General features: G+C 39.5%; 3 protein-coding genes across 4 annotated transcripts; 1 reads left to right on the forward strand and 2 right to left on the reverse strand.

The window, feature by feature from the left end:
• Positions 1-31: 31 nt before the first annotated feature.
• On the reverse strand, positions 32-8,248 carry acad8 (acyl-CoA dehydrogenase family, member 8). Its single transcript, XM_029445884.1, has 11 exons — positions 7,994-8,248; positions 3,457-3,557; positions 2,963-3,132; positions 2,360-2,469; positions 2,176-2,252; positions 1,935-2,072; positions 1,676-1,811; positions 1,012-1,109; positions 752-904; positions 546-648; positions 32-433 (listed from the first exon to the last, which is right to left on the reverse strand). Exons 1-11 carry the CDS (start codon positions 8,109-8,111, stop codon positions 378-380), a joined length of 1,260 nt encoding a protein of 419 aa, XP_029301744.1. The 5' UTR covers positions 8,112-8,248; the 3' UTR covers positions 32-377.
• Positions 8,249-8,342: 94 nt separating this feature from the next.
• thyn1 (thymocyte nuclear protein 1) lies at positions 8,343-10,622 on the forward strand. Of its 2 annotated transcripts, none has more exons than XM_029445886.1 (8): positions 8,343-8,506; positions 8,936-8,986; positions 9,066-9,226; positions 9,314-9,382; positions 9,535-9,627; positions 9,730-9,825; positions 9,906-10,056; positions 10,130-10,622. In XM_029445886.1, the coding sequence occupies exons 2-8, from the start codon at positions 8,944-8,946 to the stop codon at positions 10,174-10,176; spliced, it is 660 nt and encodes a 219-aa protein (XP_029301746.1). In that variant the 5' UTR covers positions 8,343-8,506; positions 8,936-8,943; the 3' UTR covers positions 10,177-10,622. The 2 variants fall into 2 exon arrangements, with proteins under 2 accessions (XP_029301746.1, XP_029301747.1); XM_029445887.1 differs by lacking the exon at positions 8,343-8,506 and adding an exon at positions 8,514-8,666.
• Positions 10,623-10,925: 303 nt separating this feature from the next.
• Positions 10,926-17,060, reverse strand: LOC115017446 (vacuolar protein sorting-associated protein 26B-like). The gene is made up of 6 exons (XM_029445885.1): positions 16,375-17,060; positions 14,961-15,117; positions 14,627-14,791; positions 13,793-13,968; positions 13,541-13,683; positions 10,926-11,959 (listed from the first exon to the last, which is right to left on the reverse strand). The coding sequence occupies exons 1-6, from the start codon at positions 16,595-16,597 to the stop codon at positions 11,822-11,824; spliced, it is 1,002 nt and encodes a 333-aa protein (XP_029301745.1). The 5' UTR covers positions 16,598-17,060; the 3' UTR covers positions 10,926-11,821.
• Between the last annotated feature and the right edge of the window lie 1,771 nt (positions 17,061-18,831).

Genomic DNA, 18,831 nt, shown 5'->3' on the forward strand with positions numbered 1-18,831 from the left:
GCATATAAAATGACATAAAATGTAAATATGATTTCCAGTTAAGTGGGTATTAGGGTGCCAATAAAGGGTTTGATTCCTTTTATGAAAGCTGAGATTCTTTTATTTTGGAGTGTAATCAGGAGACATCATTTGCAATGTGACATCAAAGCAGAACCAATACACAACCCACATGTATTTGTATCTTTTACAATACAATTAGTTTAGCTACAAATTCAAACAAAATAACTAATATTGTCCGAGAAAAACATACGTTTTACTGACTGGTTTACCCCAAACCCATGTGGAGGACATTTCAGGAAAGCAGTCCCACAGCAACACACCAGAGATGAGGACCATAACAGTACGATCACTACTGAAGGTCCAGGGGAGAAGATTCATCATGACTCTGTCAGCAGACTCCGGGAAATGATCATCCTCATCACCTCATTTGTGCCTTTAGGGAGAAGAAAAGAATGACACAAACTGACTTAAATATAAGGTAATCAATTATATTAAAATCATATACACGACACATACAGAGTAAGGCCACTATTATAAAGGCTCACCCTCTAGGATCTGATGTACTCTGATGTCTCGGACATACTGCTGCACCGCGTAGTCTTTGAGGTAACCGTACCCACCGTGCATCTGCAGAGCCTGGTTGCAGATCTGTTGAGTAAGAACAAGTAATAATATGGAAAAATATGAAATAAGTGAAAACATTTGAAAGTTTTTAGTGAAAATAATTGGCATTTTTCTCAGTGTTACTCACATTAAAGCACTCATCTGTAGCAAAGAGTTTGGCCATGGAGCAGAGGGAAACGGCATCAGGCCGGTTCTCCTGCAGCGCTGTCGCAGCTTCACGCACCAGAAGGCGAGATGCAACCAACTTGGTGGCCATTTCTGCCAGTTTGAACTGAAGAAACTGCACATAAACACAGACGACAGGGAGAGAAGGAAGGACAGACTCAATATCACTTGTCATCACTGGGAGAACCAGTGACTTGGATCTTGTAGCTTTGAGCTACTTACCTGGTTGTTGGAGAGTGTCTCCCCAAACTGCTTGCGTACTAACAGATGATCCCTCGCTAGCAGTACAGAGGCATGTGCCGCCCCAAGAGAACAGGATGCTGTTGGAACAGAGTTTATATAAAACCTGCTGGTTGAGAAACTGGATGTTTGGACCACATGTCAAGCACACAGTAAAAAACTGTTGTTTTTCACCTGGACACTTTTTTTTTTGCCCTTAAAAAGCAACAGTAGTTAACTTTTTACAGCAACAGGCAATGTTAAAACAATAAATCAATCATATAGTTAGCAAACTGACTCTAATCTCAGGGACACAGCAATTTATCTGAAGTTTGCTAACTTGAATTAAACCTTTTATTTAACTGGTCTCTATTTAAAGACAGCTTTCCCTAAAATATTCTTCACATTCAACCACCTCAAGTCTCCACTTGTTCAAAGTAAACACATACATGCTGTACAAATCCGCGACCTCCATGCTCATTCCCACCTGCTTAGAAGACTGATTCATTTTTTAATTACTTACTACTTATCTACAGAAAATCTATATTTAGATTGATTTATTTCTATTATCAGGGTGATTTCAGTCATTTCTTTCTAGCTATGGAAATAAACTACATATGTAGATATCATTAACTGGTAACTACTTGAATGGTGTGTTCCTCCTCACCAATATTAATTCTGCCTCCATTCAGGCCTTTCATGGCCATGTTGAATCCTTGTCCTTCTTCACCAAGCCGGTTGGTCACTGGAACGACACAATCCTCCAATATCACCGCCCTGGTCGGCTGGGAGTTCCAACCCACCTGGGGAGCAGCGTGAACACACAGCTACTGTGACTTACTTCTGCCATCTAGTGGTTACTGGCAAACACTAGCTCCAGAGCAGAAATCTTTAAAATCAGCAAATCCAACACCAATGAACTCTACCTTTTTCTCTTTTTTGCCAAAGCTGAGGCCTGGGGTTCCTTTCTCTACCACCAAACAAGAGATGCCTTTTGCTCCTTTACTTCCTGTTCTGCACATCACAACATAGACGTCCGTGTCTCCTCCGCCACTGATGAAGGCCTGGAAAGTCACAAACAGACACAACATGGTTCTGGCTCACTGTGAACTGTACAGTTATAGAGGCCTGAACACCACATGTGAGCAGAGACGGGTATGAAGTTACCTTTGAACCATTCAAGATGTAATGGTCACCGCTCAGCTGAGCAGTGGTCAGAAGTGAAGCAGCATCACTGCCGCTGCCTAAAGTCAAACATCTCAGGTTTATTGTGTTGTTGATGGACGCACGTCCAAATAAATATTAAGATATTAGCATTATTTTTCTCTTTTACATATAAAAAAGGTCTGACCTGGTTCAGTGAGACAATAGGAAGCAAACTTTTCCATCGAACAGAGATCGGGACAGAACTTTTCCCTCTGCTCATTATTGCCAAAGGTGTCTATCATCCAGGCACACATGCTGCAAAGAAAGTGAATACTGTGAATGTGCAGGTAAATAAATAGAACACATGTCAGCAGCTATCATTTTAGTGACCATAATAGTGGGAAGTGGTCCCAATGTATGTATGCACCTACTAATATTCACAAGATCAAGAACCAAATACATCTGCGAAACAAAGTCCAATTGATTTCTGGTTTGAGATAAATCATATTTCAATACAGATTAATTGCCGAACACATTACTGTTTTCTGTCATTGTATGTTGTTTAGACTTATTAAAGAGTAACTGTATGTATTCTAACAGCCTCACAGAATTGTAACTAACCCTTTCAGTTACAAAAGTCGCCAATTAATCTGACAAATGTGGTTATTTGGGCCTTGCACAACCAGCCTCATGTCAACTTTTATCAAAGAAATCCATCCTCCTGACTTCCAAACTCTCAGATAATTAATCTTTTTATCATCTTTTAATTACAGATAGATGCCAATAGGGCCATATGAGGAGTACGTACTTGTGGATACTGATGTAAGCTGTGGTGCTGACACATCCTGTGGACAAGGCCTCAAAGATAACTGATGTGTCCAGCCGAGAAAGACCCGATCCTCCGACTTCCGGCTGAACGTAGATCCCACCGAACCCCAACTGGGCTGCCTTCCGCAACGTCTCTACTGGAAAGATTTCCTGGAGGAAAAAAGGAACATATAAACCTATAAATTATGATAATGTTAAACCATAAGTAAGAACTTTGGACAAAAGAATGATGTGATATATCATGTATCCGCATCAGACCCAACTATGTTTATTACTGTATAAGTAAAGCTGCTACGACATGCAGGTAGGGATGATGTCGGTGCAGAAGTGCCTCCTATCTAGACAATCATTTTAAAATAGCAGTAATGATAGCTCAATTTTAGGATGTCGTCGTATCCATACAGAAACTAGATCTTCTACAGGTGCTCACTCAGAGACACTTACAAATATACTGTATGCCTCGCTCGAACATACCTTTTCATCCCACTCTGCCATGTGTGGAGCCATTTCATTGGCCGCAAAATCAAAGGCGACTTTTTGAAACTCCTTCTGTTCATCTGTGAGTCCATGAGCAGCTGTCAACAAAGAGCAGAGAACATAGGATGGTCCATATGGATGAAATAATATGCGATCATGCACATATACAGGTATAAAATGAGCATGATTGCTTTTAAATACATTATAAAAAAGGTTGAAGATGTCTTTAGATTTCCAACATTTTGAGTACTTTGGATGAACAAGACATACTTGTAGGATCTTCGTTTTTTAGTCACACCCAATCAATATTTCTTATTTAGTTTTGTGTCTTTCAGGCATTTTCAGACAATAGAAGGGTGTTGTGGCTACCACCCATATACCATTAATAAAGAGCTACTCAAGTTTATTTATTTATATATTCATTTAAAAACTGTGTCAGTGTGTGTGTGTGTGTGTGTGGCAGTGTGTGTCTGTGTTAGTGTATGGCAGTGTGTGTCCGTGTCAGTGTGTGTCAGTGCCAGTGTGTGTCTGTGTCAGTGTGTGTGTCTGTGTAATGCAGGGATGGGGAACCTCCGGCCTCCGGGCTGTATACGGCCTGCGAGACCATTTGATCCTGCCCTCGAGGTAATTCATAAACACACGCAGAAAAATACACAAAAAAAGAAAAAGAAAAACGATCTAGACAGCAATAGACGGGCGATTGACTGTTTTTCCTGGCCAAGGTCAGGGTCCTTGAACACAACACGAGCGGAACGTGTCATCACGTGGTCACGTCATGTCAAAAAACTTCAATTTTAAACGAGACAGTCATTGACATCAGTGAACGCAGCATGGCGAGTGTAAACAAGAGAAAGATGGATGCTGAATGTCGCACTTTCCAGGAGAAATGGACGAACGATTATTTCTTTGTGGAAGTAAAAGGCCAGTGTGCCTCGTTTGTGCGGATGCGCTTGCGGTGACGAAAAATAATCTCGAGCGTCAATACAGCACGAAACATGCCGAACTGCAGGACGAGTGCGTTTGGATAAAGTTAACGCTCTTTGGTGGAGTTTGGCCCAACAAGCATCTCTCTGCAGAGCGGAACATACAAACATGGACAGATAGAGAGGTCGACCACCACACCAAGAACAGACTATTCCATCACTGCCATTTACAATACTCACTTTTTATAATCTGTGCAATTATCACTGCCATGTGCAATATTCACTTTATTTTCTATCAACCACTTGGTGCTTATATTATTTTGTATTATATTTAATTATTGTGTACTGCCTTTTTAATTCATATGTTCTTTTGCTGTGACAAGATATATTTCCCCGTTGTGGGACTAATAAAGGATTTCTGATTTCTAATAAAACAAAAAGATACATGGATAAAAAAGTAGCTTTTTTGCACAGCATTAAAGAAAAGTGAAATGAATGGGCTGCATTTTAAAAAAGAATTGCAGAGGTTGTAAAAAATAAAATGGCCCCCATCCCTGGTGTAATGTAATGTATTGTAATGTGTCAGTCTGTCAAAATGCAATGTTTACTAGAAAATACTAATACGTCTAACATTTTCAAAGAAAGAAATGGTCTAAATTTCACTGCTGACCCCTTTTAGCCTCCACTTTCAATGGCTGGGTCAAATTGACCCGAAGACATTTCATGTCCCACATATAAAAAATCTAATAATCCATGCCCAGAAAGCTAAACCATGCACTTGTTGTGTTAAATATACTTGTTTTGAGACAAAATGTATATAAAGTTGCAGAAAAAGTTATTTCAAAATATTATTTAAAATATCAAATAGCTCTCAAACACCCTAAAATAGCATTTTTCTCTTGTCCCAGCTTCTTGGTGACCAACTTGCATGTCAAATATAACATTTAATATAGGGTTTTTATTTACTTTCTTTGGTATTATTATATTGCTATGTCTCTTGTAATAGTAAAATCAATTTTTTAAATCATAAACATATTTTAAATAACAGTAATTGTACACTGAAAGTGTGTTCTACAACATGCGCGCAACCCTGTTACCGAAACCTTTTTAGCTTGGCAGAGGAAGTTAGTCACATGACACAGAGGAAATGACATCAGCAAGTCAAAAGGTAAGTCCTCCCTTTTATTTTTAATATATTTCCAATCTTTTCACTCTTGATGGAGTGTGGCACTCACACACACACGCAACCCTGTTACTCACATTGTGAGACTAAAACTAATTCATTTCAAACATATCTTTCTTTAGTTAAATATCTAAGTGTGTCCATTCCTTGACAGTAGCATTACATTGTGCAGCTAGCATTCATTCCTGAGGTAAAAGCTAAAATTAGCATTTATTTGCAACCCTGTTGCTATAATTAGAGTAACAGGGTTGACATTCAGTCACAGGGTTGCATTTTCTTCAGTTTACTCTATTATTTATAGTAAAATGTAAACTATATTTCCCATCTATCCATCGTCTACCGCTTATCCGGGGTCGGGTTGCAGGGACAGCGGCTACAGTAGGGAACCCCAAACCCCTTCTACAGGCCACATCCTCCAGCTCCGACTGGGGATCCTGAGACGTTCCCGGGCCAGTGAGGAGATATAATCTCTCCAGAGTCCTGGGTCTTCCCCGGGGTCTCCTCCCAGCTGGACGTGCCTGGAACACCTCCCTAGGGAGGCGCCCAGGTAGCAACCTTACTAGATGACTGAACCACCTCAACTGGCTCCTTTCAACGCAAAGGAGCAGCGGCTCTACTCCGGGTCTCTCACGGATGGCTGAGCTTCTCACCCTATCTCTAAGTCTCTAAGGGAGACCACCCGTCTGAGAAAATCAATTTTGGCCACTTGTACCCGTGATCTCGTTCTTTCGGTCATGACCCAGCCTTCATGACCATAGGTGAGGGTAGGAACGAAAATTGGCCGTTAGATCGAGAGCTTTGCCTTCTGGCTCAGCTCTCTTTTCGTCACAATGGTGCGGTAAAGCGAATGCAATACCGCCCCTGCTGCTCCGACCGATCTCTCGCTCCATATTCCCCTCACTCGCGAACAAGACCCCGAGGTACTTGAACTCTTTCACTTGGGGTAAGGGCTCATTCCCTACCCGGAGTAGGCAATCCACTGGTTTCCTGCTCAGATTTTGAGGTGCTGATCCTCATCCCAACCGCTTCACACTCGGCTGTGAACCGATACAGTGTCTGCTGAAGGTCACAGACCGATGACGCCATAAGGACCACATCATCTGCAAAAAGCAGCGATGAGATCTTCAGGCCACCGAACTGTAACCCCTCTCCTCCACGACTACGCCTCGATATCCTGGCCATGAAAATCACAAACAGGATTGGTGATAAAGCGCAGCCCTGGCGCAGGCCAACATTCACTGGGAACGAGTCCGACTTACTGCCGAGTATCCGGACACAACTCTCGCTTTGGGCGTACAGGGATTGGATGGCCCTCAGAAGTGACCCTGCAGCACCTCCCACAGTATCATCTGTGGGACCCGGTCATACGCCTTCTCCAGATCCACAAAACCCATGTAGACCGGTTGGGCGTATTCCCAGGCCCCCTCCAGGATCCTTGCGAGAGTGAAGAGTTGGTCCGTTGTTCCACGACCAGGACGTAATCCGCATTGTTCAATCAGAGGTTCGACTATCGGCCGAACCCTCCTTTCCAGCAGCTTGGAGTAGACTTTACCAGGGAGGCTGAGAAGTGTGATACCCCTGTAGTTGGCACACACTCTCTGGTCCCCGTTTTTGAATAGGGGAACCACCAACCCGGTTTGCCACCCCCTAGGCACTGTCCAAGACTTCCGCGCAATGTTGACGAGGCGTGACCACCAAGACAGCCCCTCCACACACAAAGCCTTCAGCATTTCTGGATGCATCTCATCAACCCCTGGGGCCTTTCCACTGTGGAGTTGTTTGACTACCTCAGTGATCTACATATTTTATATTTGTCCAGTGTATATTTGATTATATCCAGTTTGTTGCAGTGTTGACATGTTTGTTATGTGTCATTGATACTCTTCCTGTTAATCCTTCATTGGAAAATATATATAGAATATTATCAAAACAACATTTCTGTGGTCCTGAGTATTTATTTGTCACATTTATGTCATGATCTACAACCAAAAGTAATGTAGCCATTCAACCCTGTTACTTTACGCAACCCTGTTACTTTAATTTCAACCCTGTTACTATATCATTTTCTGTTAAAATAACCTTAAATAATTTTCTCTGCTCACAAAAGTTTAAACTAATGTCCTTTTAATAGCTTGATTAATTATATGCATAATGTATTTGAGCAAATATTTCAAATTAAATACTGAAATTGGTAAAAAATAAAAAATAAAACGTGTGACAATCCGTTTTTCCTAAATACATAACAAAAATACTTTTCCTTGATGTTGAAATTTTAAAACGGGTCAATTTGACCCGAAGACCCTAGGAAGGTTAAGTTAATACCAACTGCGGTGTGTTAGATAACAAAGTTCAGTGCCATTCAGACTTTCTTTCAATACAATACATGTCATGTCACTACCGCAAATAATTGTCGTTTTCTGGGACTTACGGTCAAGGCAAGAAGCTATTCCTCGTCTTTGTGAACTTCTGTTAAAAATGAAACGATGGTTCCTGCAGATGCTGGAGCCCAGTCTGGCAATTCTTCCTAGAGGTCCGACAGTCGCCATGTTTACCTCCACAGTGTTGTGTGTTCGTTATGGCACACAGCCGCTGCCGCTTCTTCTTCTTCTTGGGTTTTAAAGGCGGTTGGCAACCAGCGTATAAAGCGCAGTACCGCTATTTTCCTCTTCGGAGTTCGGATAAAACATTAATTCCGACCCATTAATCCTGTTTCTCTTTGAATAAAATGTAATATATTTCTACCACTTTCTCCCAGCTGCTGGGAAATAGTTTAGTGTAGCTTGTTGGGAGGTAGGAGATTGAGAAACTGCTGTTACAACACAAACGGGAGTAGCTGGCAATTAAATCAAGTGCACCGATACGTTTGTTGACGTCACGTAATGTTTGTTTCTCCGCGGGTTTTGGTGGCTGACTACGTACCTGGAGCACTGCTGAGCTACAGGTACGTTTTCTCAGTGTTTGCAGAGGTTATCTATCGCTGACAGAGCTGCATTGCTTTCAAACTGTCAGGCACGTTTAGTTTACACGTGTTGCTCAAGTTTGTGTGGAGTTGTTAAAGCTAACTAGCCTCTGTCGTCCACGTCTGACCCTGCTGATAAAGAGTAAGTATGTTCCTCCCAATTTCCTTGTTTCATTTAACGTTATTTGATATTGTTAATGGATAGAATTACCAAAACTTATTTAGTTTTTTGGTGAATTCAGCAAAACAAATACCTGATGAATGAAAGTACTTCATTTAGTTTGTAACACACCTAGGGATGTTAAAGGGACAGCTACCACGGTATGAATAATATGACAATATAATGTCATCCTCAAGGTATATATCGTCATATCACTGTTATACTCCATAGCTAAACATGTTTCTTTATAGGCTGAGAGATGCCACCAAAGACGAGGGCCAGTAAAAGAACAGCAAATACAGGTAATTAAATGAAGTTAGAGTGAAACTTCTCGTTTGGTATGTTATTTTCTAATGAGTGACTTTTTATTTTCAACACCAGGCAAAGATGATGATGATGGTGAAGCGGTTGGCGGTAAGAAGAAAACTGCAGCTTCTGTTGAGTCTGGAAAAACTAAGGAGAGCTCAGAATCTCCACAGTACTGTCGCTGGCTGATGAAGTCTGAGCCTGAGAGCCGCTGTGAGAATGGGATTGACCTGAAGGTACAGAGCCTCCTCAGCACAGTCAGTTGTTTTTGTTCAAATGTGACTGGACTGCACTAGTCTGATGCATCTGGTTTCATTCTGCAGTTCGGGATCGAGGATCTGAAGGCTTTGCCTGATCAGACCGGCTGCTGGGACGGCGTCCGCAATTATCAGGTAGAGCCACAAAACTAACTCCTGCAATGAAAATATTTTTTTACTGAAATAAAGCACCACTCTGGAAAGTCTTTTTGACATTTTATTCTCACCAGCCTTGTGCAAATAATTGTTTCTCATTTTAATCTCTCTGAATTATCCATCATCTGCAGGCGCGCAATTTTATGAGGCAGATGAAAGACGGGCAGTTGGCTTTCTTTTACCACAGCAACTGCAAGGAACCGGGAATAGCAGGAATCATGAAAGTTAGTCACTCTCTCCCCCCTGCTGATTTATTTTATTAATATTTGAATGATTTAAACAAAGCTACAGACAGGCATGATATTCAGCTGTATTTTCTTTTCTAGATTGTGAAGGAAGCTTATGTGGACCACACTCAGTTTGACAAGAAAGATGTCCATTTTGATGCAAACAGTAAACCAGACAACCCAAAATGGAGCATGGTAAACTTACTCAGGAATTTAAGAAATACGATTACTGATAATAATCGAGCATGAAGGTTGATCTTGTTTTCTTCTTTAAGGTAGACGTTCAGTATCAAAGAATGATAAAGCGTTATCTTCCTCTGTCTGAGCTGAAAAAGTACCACCTGCAGCATCGAGCCAAAGGAGGGCCTCTGAAGGACATGGCGCTTTTTACAAGAGCCAGGCTCTCTGTGCAACCCCTAAACACTGGTAAGTGAAGGCATCTTTAAGTGTATAGAGGTGGGCTGGTTATTAATCTCATTTTGCTTTTATTTCTCTGCAGAGGAGTTTGAATTTATCCTGAGCTTGGAGGATGAAGAGCCTTTGTGAGGACACAGTGAAATCATGAAGCAGCGACATCGTTTACAGCACTGTATTTTTTCTTCTTGTTCCTAAGTATTACATTAGTTTTGTCTAATTATGGCTCACATCCAATTTTGACCTATACTTCTGAGCGATAGAGTGAGCTTGGTTAGCCACTGCATACAAAAACATTGGAATTGCAGGGTCTGGATACAAAACAGCAGCAGTATAATACATATATTTGAGCTTGTAATGTTGTAATTTGTTGCCATTTGCCCTCAGAACAGCTTCTGGCCTTGTTTTTTTTATTGCCATTATTCAACTTGTAATTTGTGTATAGCATCATAAGAGGCCATTCTCACATTACCTCACATTCTGTACTCCATACATTGCCATAATTATGTCCACTACTGTCCAGTGATGATTAAGTGAGTGGAAAGATAAAAAGATGTTTCAGTTCATGCAGAACTCTTTCATTTGTTCAGTGCTGAGTTTTGTGAATGATCTGATACACGAGCAATTCAGGATCCATCACTTCGCCTGTGAGGATCCACATGTATTTGAAGAATCTGATGAAATACTGACTTCATTATCTGTTCAAAGTTGTCGCATTGTGTTACATGGCTCTCAATGACAACACAACTCACCCGTGTACTGTACGTAGCAGTGTTAGTAGGATGTAGTCATTTTGCTGTGCAAGTTTTTATTATTGTCCAGTCTGTTGACCTTTACCATGTCACAAACACTGACATTTCTGCAAAACAACCCAGTCTGAGTTTAGTTTTTTCTTCCATTTGGCATCAGTTTATTTTACTTTCGGGGACAAGGTATAATTAATTAGCATTTTGCAAAAGATAGATAGTTCTACTGTAACTCTTTCTCTGGTTAAAAGACTAAAATTATGTTAAAGAGGCAGGAGGATTTCATTTGCTTGATACACTTAGGCACAACTTTCAAGTCTCTAATGAAGACGTTACAGAGGATTTCATACTATCAGACCTTAATACAAACACCCTTTCCTAACACCACTGGAATGCCGAGGCAAAGCATATGAACATGAATGGTCATTTTGTGGCGCCGTGTACTGTATAATCAATGTACACAAGCTGGAACAGGATAAAAGGTTTTAGCTGGTTGTATTTACAAATCAAAACTAAATGTGTTCAGCAAGTTAAAGCAGTGCAAAGTTATCTCAGATGTCTTGACCTTATATCAGTGTTAGGAATGCATTCGTTAAAGGTGGAATGTTGGAGATACATTTCCGAAAATTCATGATTATTCAGTTGCATTAATTAAGAGATTAGAAATTAATTTATCCCAAAAAGCATTAATTAAAGTAACCAATAGACGGCTTAAAAATTCAAGAATATCACATGAAAGGTTTTAACACAGTGGACATCGCAACAGGTGATTAGTTTGATTCCCATAAAGAAAAGAATAATGCATTATTGAGGAAGGACAAGACCAGCAGCCAGAAGCTACCTTGAATGCCTCATGCAAACTGTTTCATTGTTCACATACTGTATGTATTACTGTATGTCGGTCTCCCTTCTTCCTCCCTTCACTAGCAGCGGCTATAAATAAAACAGCTGCATCACCAGATGTTGTACAGTTGACAGGTACCTCCGACGCTGACCAGTCTTGTGAGAGGAGACTGGAGGGCTATGGCTCTCTACCCACTCTCCTCCTTCGCAGCCTGTTCCAGTGCGCTCTCTGAAGCAGCAGAGCCCTCGAACCTCTGAGAGGCGATGGCTGCCTGATGAGACATGCTCTTCCTCACCACGTCTCCTTTCCTCCACAGTGTGATTTCCTGCATAAGGGAGGGGTGGAGAAAAAGGAAGGGTTAGGTTTTTAGATTGTATGTGATTTATTTTGAAATATATTGATGTCACTGTATTTTGACTCCTTATCCATTAAAGCTAAAGACCATGTCAGTTATCTTCCTGTTGCTCTCGTAAGTGATCTCGCTTTTAAAAAATCATAGTAGTAACGTTTGTATATTAGCTGCAAAATTCTCTACTTTGCCGAAACTCATAAATGCTTTCATGAACTAGAGTGGATTACTGTCATCTGTTGTCCAGTAAATCAAGGAACACTTTAATTAAAATGTGTGATTTGATATACAAATACATATTGTATTTATATCTAAATGTGATGCTATAATGACCCCAAGAGTGACACTGAATACTATCTAATGTTATGTGTAAACACAAATCAAGATTACTCAAATAGATAAGAAAAAGGTTTACATGTATTGCTTGCAAATGTAAACTAATGGACTACACGTTAGATATTGTTGTCTTTTCCCTCAGGATGTTTCTTTTTTATTACAACCTTAAATGTATCACTGTCCACAAAACTCTCTTAACGCAGTTATTTTTTCCCTGGTTTAACTCGTCCTAGCAGAAAAAAAGCACAGCTGTTCCTAATAACATTAACGAGGGCTCAGTTCCATCAAGTCTCTCAGTAAACCATAAATGTAATCAATTACACCTGTGCTTTTCCGGCAATGACAGTGAGTGCTGCTAAAAACATCTGTAGGAAACAATTAGACAAAAGTTTCATCCCCGTTTCATATTAACTGCATACAGTACGTTATACTAATTACCAAAGTATACTGTTTCAGGCTGGAACTAGCAATTACATACATTATTAAATGGTTTATTATGTTTTTAGTAACTTCATTAATTGTTAGTCTATAAAATGTCAGAGGAATGAAAAAAGACCACTTCTTCACAGAGCCAAAACAGCATCTTCCTTTTGCTCGTTTTCTCCAACCAAGAGTCAAAAACCCAAATATATTTCATTTTCAAAAGATACAAAACAGAAAAGCAGCAGGAGAATTGTAGATTCATTTTCTGCCAATCGACTAATAGTTTCAGAACTAAAACTGTTTTTTTTTATACAAAAATCTACTTACTTTTGTAAGTGTGCCGGCAGACATTAATTAAATTGCTCATTTTGAATGCCACTGCCTTTATAAACGTCACAAAGAGAAAGCTGAATCTGTTTTCAAGATTCATTTTTAGTTTTTGTCCTCTAAGAACTTTATGTAGCTGACATCCCATCCTAAATGTGTTTTTTTGTATGCGTTACAACCCAATACTCAAACCACCCCTCAAAGCTGCTTACAAGTAGTATGTACAGTAGTACAGAATTGGGACACAGCTAGTATTTGTAGAACAATTTTACTGTATTGATGTTTCTCTTCGGCTCTTGTCTATACCATGGAAATATGAAACCCAGCCAGGGGTATTCATGGCCAATGTTTCTCATTTTCCTTAGAAGTAGGGAATATTCAGATTATTACAAAACATGTAAACCCAGTGACTGAGCCTAAGAGTGGCAAGTCGGACTCTCTTCTCTTCTAAATATTGCATCAGTAACCTACCTGCTGTTTGAAGTAGCGTCTCTCCTCTTCGTCGATCAGCACCAGGTTCAGGTAGTAGCGCACAGAGAACTTCTTGTTGATGTCTCGCATGGTGGGAGTCAGATCATAACCAGCCAGAAATAACCGGATGGGAATGGACTCTCCTGAAATATGAAATACATTGTGAAAGGTTGGATAAATTAAATCTTGACTGAGCGAGAAGATGGTTCATGATTAAAATAACTGACTGAATTATAAATTAGTGTAATTTACCCCTGACCGGAGCTCCGTCCATGATCTCGTACTTGGCGATGGTATCGTTTTCATGGTACACACTTGGGCCGGTGCCCGTTGTTTCACGTTTGATGATGTCAATCTCCATGTGCTTAATCTTAATCCTCACCAGCAGGAAATAGATCTTTCCCACAATTACATCTTTAAGATGGTACCTGTCAGAGACAAATGAAGACACAAGCAGAAAATGAAAAATGAGTGATGGAAATAACAAGCAGTTTAGTAACTGAGCACTAATATTTGTTTCAAAAAGAAACAACGCTTTACCCTGCCATCGGTCAGCATAAAATTACTTCAAATAATTACAGCTGAAATGATTGCTCCATTAATCAGTCAATTGCCAGGAAATAATTAAGCAAAGATGGCAACAAAAACAAATGCACTGGATTCAGCTTCCAAATGTGAATGTTTCTTTGTCTTCTATGATAGTGACTGAATATCTTTAGGTTGTAGATTGTTGGACAAAACAAGACTCTTTAAGACAACAGCTTGGGCTCTGGGAACTTGCTATTTGCTGACATTTTATAGACCAAGCTATTAGGTAATTAAATATTTAAATTGATTGTTAGTTGCAGCCGTAAACTCTGTGACTGATGCTAGCCGAGATTCTCAGCAGTAGGACACTTAGAGATTAGATCACTTGTACACTAACGCTAGTATTTCCAAAAAAGGCATTTAGAGAGGCTGTATTTATTTAGATTTCTTTGCTGGATATGGGATTTAATTTTCTATAACCAAATGTTCTATTATTTTAAACCTTGGATAATCTACAGATTATTTAATAATGGTTTGTTGCATCATTACAAGTCTTACTTGGATTTGTTGTACTCAAACTCAATGTGGAGACAATCCTCAATTCCAACTTCCATTTTAATGGAGGAGTTGAGTTCGGGGTAAGTGCTCAATGTGTGGACCACAATGTCCATCTCTTTACTGATGTCATTTAGTCGTCTGGTCACCGTGGCACGAAGAAAATATCTGAAAATGGAACAAACAGAGACTGAAAATACATAAATTATATACAGAAAGTAGGCAACATCAGGCGTTAAAATGCTCAGTTTAGCTGTTAAAGGTTAAAGAGTGACACTTACGATCACCTATTTGACTGCCTATAAAGCCGAGTAAATGATACATACAATGAACATACCTTAGCTTGACATTCTGGCCTGTGTAGGACTCGTAAGGTTTTTCCACATGAGTGAACTCAAAGTCGAAGGTCTGCGACTGAGTTATTTCACCCGGCCTTGCAAGATCTTTCACCAGGGAAACAAACTCATGATGGTTCCCTCTGTCGTAATACAGCTCTAGAAAAGAAAGACATTATCAACAAAAGCAATATCAGCCATGTCCACTTTAAGATTTATTTATCCCTATAATAAAAACATTTAAAAAAATGGACAGATGTTAATGATAAAGTTTTGGACAGATATACAGGGATAGACTTTAATTAAAACTGGGCATCATTTTATATCTTATAAAATGTAATTCTGACAATTGCTAATTCCACTTATATGTGCACAATTGATGCCTGTGAAAATGATTGAACCATTAACATATTGAAGTTTAAACTGTAGTACCACCTTCATTTTTGTTACACTTTTAGTTATTAATAGAAAAATGTTATGCACCAATCAAATTAGTTATTATTTATCTTAGTCATGGCAAGGGTCCATGGTTAATATTGATAACGCTGGAGAGGGCCTCGCCCCAGTTTCTGCCTCTCAACCATTACATTTATTGCAACTTTCCTAAAGTATGTACCCAGGAATATTTGTAAAACCCAGAAGGTTGTTTAACAGAATCCTCAAAATGTATTCTGACAATTCTGCTTGATTTTAAACCTGTTACCCAAGCTGGTAGCCGGAAATGACATATCTTCTCGCTTAGCTTGTTCTTTCCAATATGTTATATCATCATCATACAAAACAACATGTTAATATTTTGCTTGTGTTTTACAAAAGAGCACAGAGTTATGTAATTTCTGTCTCCCTATATTAGCAAATGCAGTTGCATCTTCAGAAGCGGGTTAGTCTTTTTTATAGTGCAGCAAATTGAATGTTTTCATACAGATGGTTAGAAGAGTCTCTAAAGATTCTGGAATACCTTCAGAAAAGTGCTTATTGTTGTCTCTTGATTTTTTCAAACGCCACTTTGTGTAGGCCTATCTCTTGTTTAGGGAAATGGGATGCTTAGCTCTGTGACTATAATGTAAAGGTAATACATCATTTGTATTTTCTCCACGACAAACCCACCTCTCCACAATATCTAAAAGTGATTTAACCCTATTAAACTGGTACAATTCATGTTTCTATTAATAAATAAAGGTACACAAAGAATTTAGGGTTGAGTACTCTCATTGCTCTGAAATATAATGTCCAGCCCCCACACCAATAATTTGTGTACAGTCCCTACTCTCTAATATGACTTTTTGTATTTACGTGCACTATAATACAGGGGTATTAACAGAGGCTAGACTGTACTGTATACATGCACTGTATGAAATCATTGGAGAACATATGTAAAAATGTCTCAATGGTGTAAGTTATATTGTTTTAACCTACCTATTTGGCCAACAAATTCGATTTTGATCCCCTGGTGCTCGAGCCTCTTTCCGGGGTTCTTCAGTGTGACATTCACCTTTCCACTGACAGTTTCGCCATCATAGAAAAGAAAGTATTTGTCTTTCTTTCCATCTTCAGTCTTGTGTTCAGCCTTCTTCCGCGTTTCAGCGTCATTCAGGACCACATCAATTTCTGCACTTTGTCCAAAACTAAAGAAACTCATCTTGAATAAACTCTTATCGTATTGTTAGCAAACTAATCCAAAAAACCCTCCTAATGTTTCAAAGTAGAAAACACAAACACACAATAAGGCCTATAGTATGTGCAACCTTAGTTCCCTCTCGGAGCACAAAACACACTATTAAACATAGAAAAAGTCGACGATATCTTACAGAAAACTCCACACTAGCTACATGTCCATATCGACGAAGCAAAATAGCAATACGACGGCACAACGAAAACGCACAATAATACGTCCATTAGCAAATTAGTCGTTTCCCTTTTTCTTCTGTTGACCTTAATATCTCCAATAAATAGTCTACAGAGACCACAAACTAGTCTGCTCCGTAATGGAAAAAAATCTGCGCTGTGTGAATGTATATATTACATGTTTGTTTTCAGTAAGAAAAGACGGTGAATGTTGTCAAATGATCAGGATGTACGCCACCTGCATTAGGTTGACTACTTCCGGGTGGAGTTTTTCAAATTAAAACCTGGTGCTGAGGGCTCCAAACCGGAAGTGAGGACTTTAAAATAAAAAGCTATTGAACTTTTTAGAAAGCAGAGCTAGAATAACTATTCTGCCCCATTACTTAAATACAAGTAGCAGTACTACAATGCAAAACATTACTCCATTACAACTTAAAGTGCTGCAGTCAAATTTTTACCCAAGTAAAAAGTATTAGAATGAATTTACTTTAAGTATCATATATATATATACTTTACTACTAGTACGACTAAGTATTTATTCATACCTTTTTATAATATTGGTTTATAATTGCAAATGTTTTAATATGTAATCAGCTTTATTTGTGTAGCTGTCTGAGCTACATTTGAACTTATATACTATACTGTATACTGTTGGGTAGTTTAAACAGTATATATAATAATATATGACATTTTATACGCTTATCAAAGGATTTGTCAAAGTACTTATGAGCATGTCAATTTCCTTCTACTGTTGCATCTACTCTACTTTTTTCCACTCCACTTTGAATTTCAGAGGGAAATATTTCACTTTTTTACTCCACTAACTAAATATCATCACATCGTTATACTTTTATTTGAGTACAGTATCTGTATACTTCTTCTACCACCAAGTAAGACACATGGTAATAATACATTGCTTTGATTTGCAATTTCTGGATAAATATATGTTTAAATTGCCATGACTACAGCAACAAGCCACTGACATGGAATCTTATCCTCTCCCATAGACACAACACATTACATTAATGTCTTCACATCTGTCTATATATATAATATATACATATATATTATATACAGTATATCTCAAAAGTGAGTACACCCTTTAGATTTTTGCAAATATTCTGTTATATCCTTTCAGGGGATAACATTATCCTACTGAAACTTTGATATAACTTAAAGTAGTCAGTGTGCTGCTTGAATAACAGTATAGATTTATTGTCCTTTGAAAATTACTCAGTACACAGCTGTTAATGTCTAAACAGCTGGCAACAAAAGTGAGTACACCCCATAGTGAACATGTCCTAATTGTGCCCAATGATGTTGTTTTCCCGCCCTGGTGTCATGTGACTCGTTAGTGTTACAAGGATTCAGGTGTAAATGATAAGCAGGGCTGTTAAATTTGGTGTTTTGGGCACAATTCTCTCTGAATGCTGGACAACATGGCACCTCATGGCAAGGAACTCTCTGAGCGGCTGAAAAAAAGGATTATTGCGCTTCACAAAGATGGCCTTGGCTATAAGAAGATTGCCAACACCATGAAAATGAGTTGCAGCACAGTGGCTAAGATCATACAGCGGTTTTCCAGGACAGGTTCCACTCGGAACAGGCCTCGCCAGGGTCGACCAAAGAAGTTGAGTCCACGTGCTCAGCGTCATATCCAGAGGTTGGTTTCCAAAAATAGACGTGCGAGTGCTTCCAGCATTGCTGCAGAGGTTGCAGAAGTGGGATGTCAGCCTGTCAGTGCCCAGACCATACGCCGCACACTGCATCAAATCGGTTTGTATGGCCGTCGCCCCAGACAGAAGCCCCTTCTGAAACCGATGCATAAGAAAGCCCGCAAACAGTTTGCTGAAGACAATGAATCCAAGAACATGAGTTACTGGAACCATGTCCTGTGGTCTGATGAGACCAAAATAAACCTGTTTGGGTCAGATGGTGTCCGGCGTGTGTGGCGGCACCCTGGTGAGGAGTACCAAGACAAATGTGTTTTGCCTACAGTCAAGCATGGTGGTGGCAGCATCATGGTCT

This window comes from Cottoperca gobio, chromosome 13 (assembly GCF_900634415.1).
Source record: "Cottoperca gobio chromosome 13, fCotGob3.1, whole genome shotgun sequence".
Lineage (NCBI taxonomy): Eukaryota > Metazoa > Chordata > Actinopteri > Perciformes > Bovichtidae > Cottoperca > Cottoperca gobio.

What these genes read in the sequence shown, in the direction of transcription:
- acad8 (XM_029445884.1), bottom strand. Translation starts at nt 8,111, where the DNA reads ATGGCGACTGTCGGACCTCTAGGAAGAATTGCCAGACTGGGCTCCAGC. An exon ending in AATAGCTTCTTGCCTTGACC is followed by an intron (nt 3,558 to 7,993) that starts GTAAGTCCCAGA and finishes CTTTGTTGACAG; the next exon opens with CTGCTCATGGACTCACAGAT. An exon ending in TGGAGGCAGAATTAATATTG is followed by an intron (nt 1,110 to 1,675) that starts GTGAGGAGGAAC and finishes CTGTTCCAACAG; the next exon opens with CATCCTGTTCTCTTGGGGCG.
- thyn1 (XM_029445886.1), top strand. Translation starts at nt 8,944, where the DNA reads ATGCCACCAAAGACGAGGGCCAGTAAAAGAACAGCAAATACAG. An exon ending in AGAATGGGATTGACCTGAAG is followed by an intron (nt 9,227 to 9,313) that starts GTACAGAGCCTC and finishes TTCATTCTGCAG; the next exon opens with TTCGGGATCGAGGATCTGAA. An exon ending in ACGGCGTCCGCAATTATCAG is followed by an intron (nt 9,383 to 9,534) that starts GTAGAGCCACAA and finishes CATCATCTGCAG; the next exon opens with GCGCGCAATTTTATGAGGCA.
- LOC115017446 (XM_029445885.1), bottom strand. Translation starts at nt 16,597, where the DNA reads ATGAGTTTCTTTAGTTTTGGACAAAGTGCAGAAATTGATGTGGTCCTG. An exon ending in CGAATTTGTTGGCCAAATAG is followed by an intron (nt 15,118 to 16,374) that starts GTAGGTTAAAAC and finishes TTTCTTTTCTAG; the next exon opens with AGCTGTATTACGACAGAGGG. An exon ending in GACGCTACTTCAAACAGCAG is followed by an intron (nt 11,960 to 13,540) that starts GTAGGTTACTGA and finishes TCCCTTATGCAG; the next exon opens with GAAATCACACTGTGGAGGAA.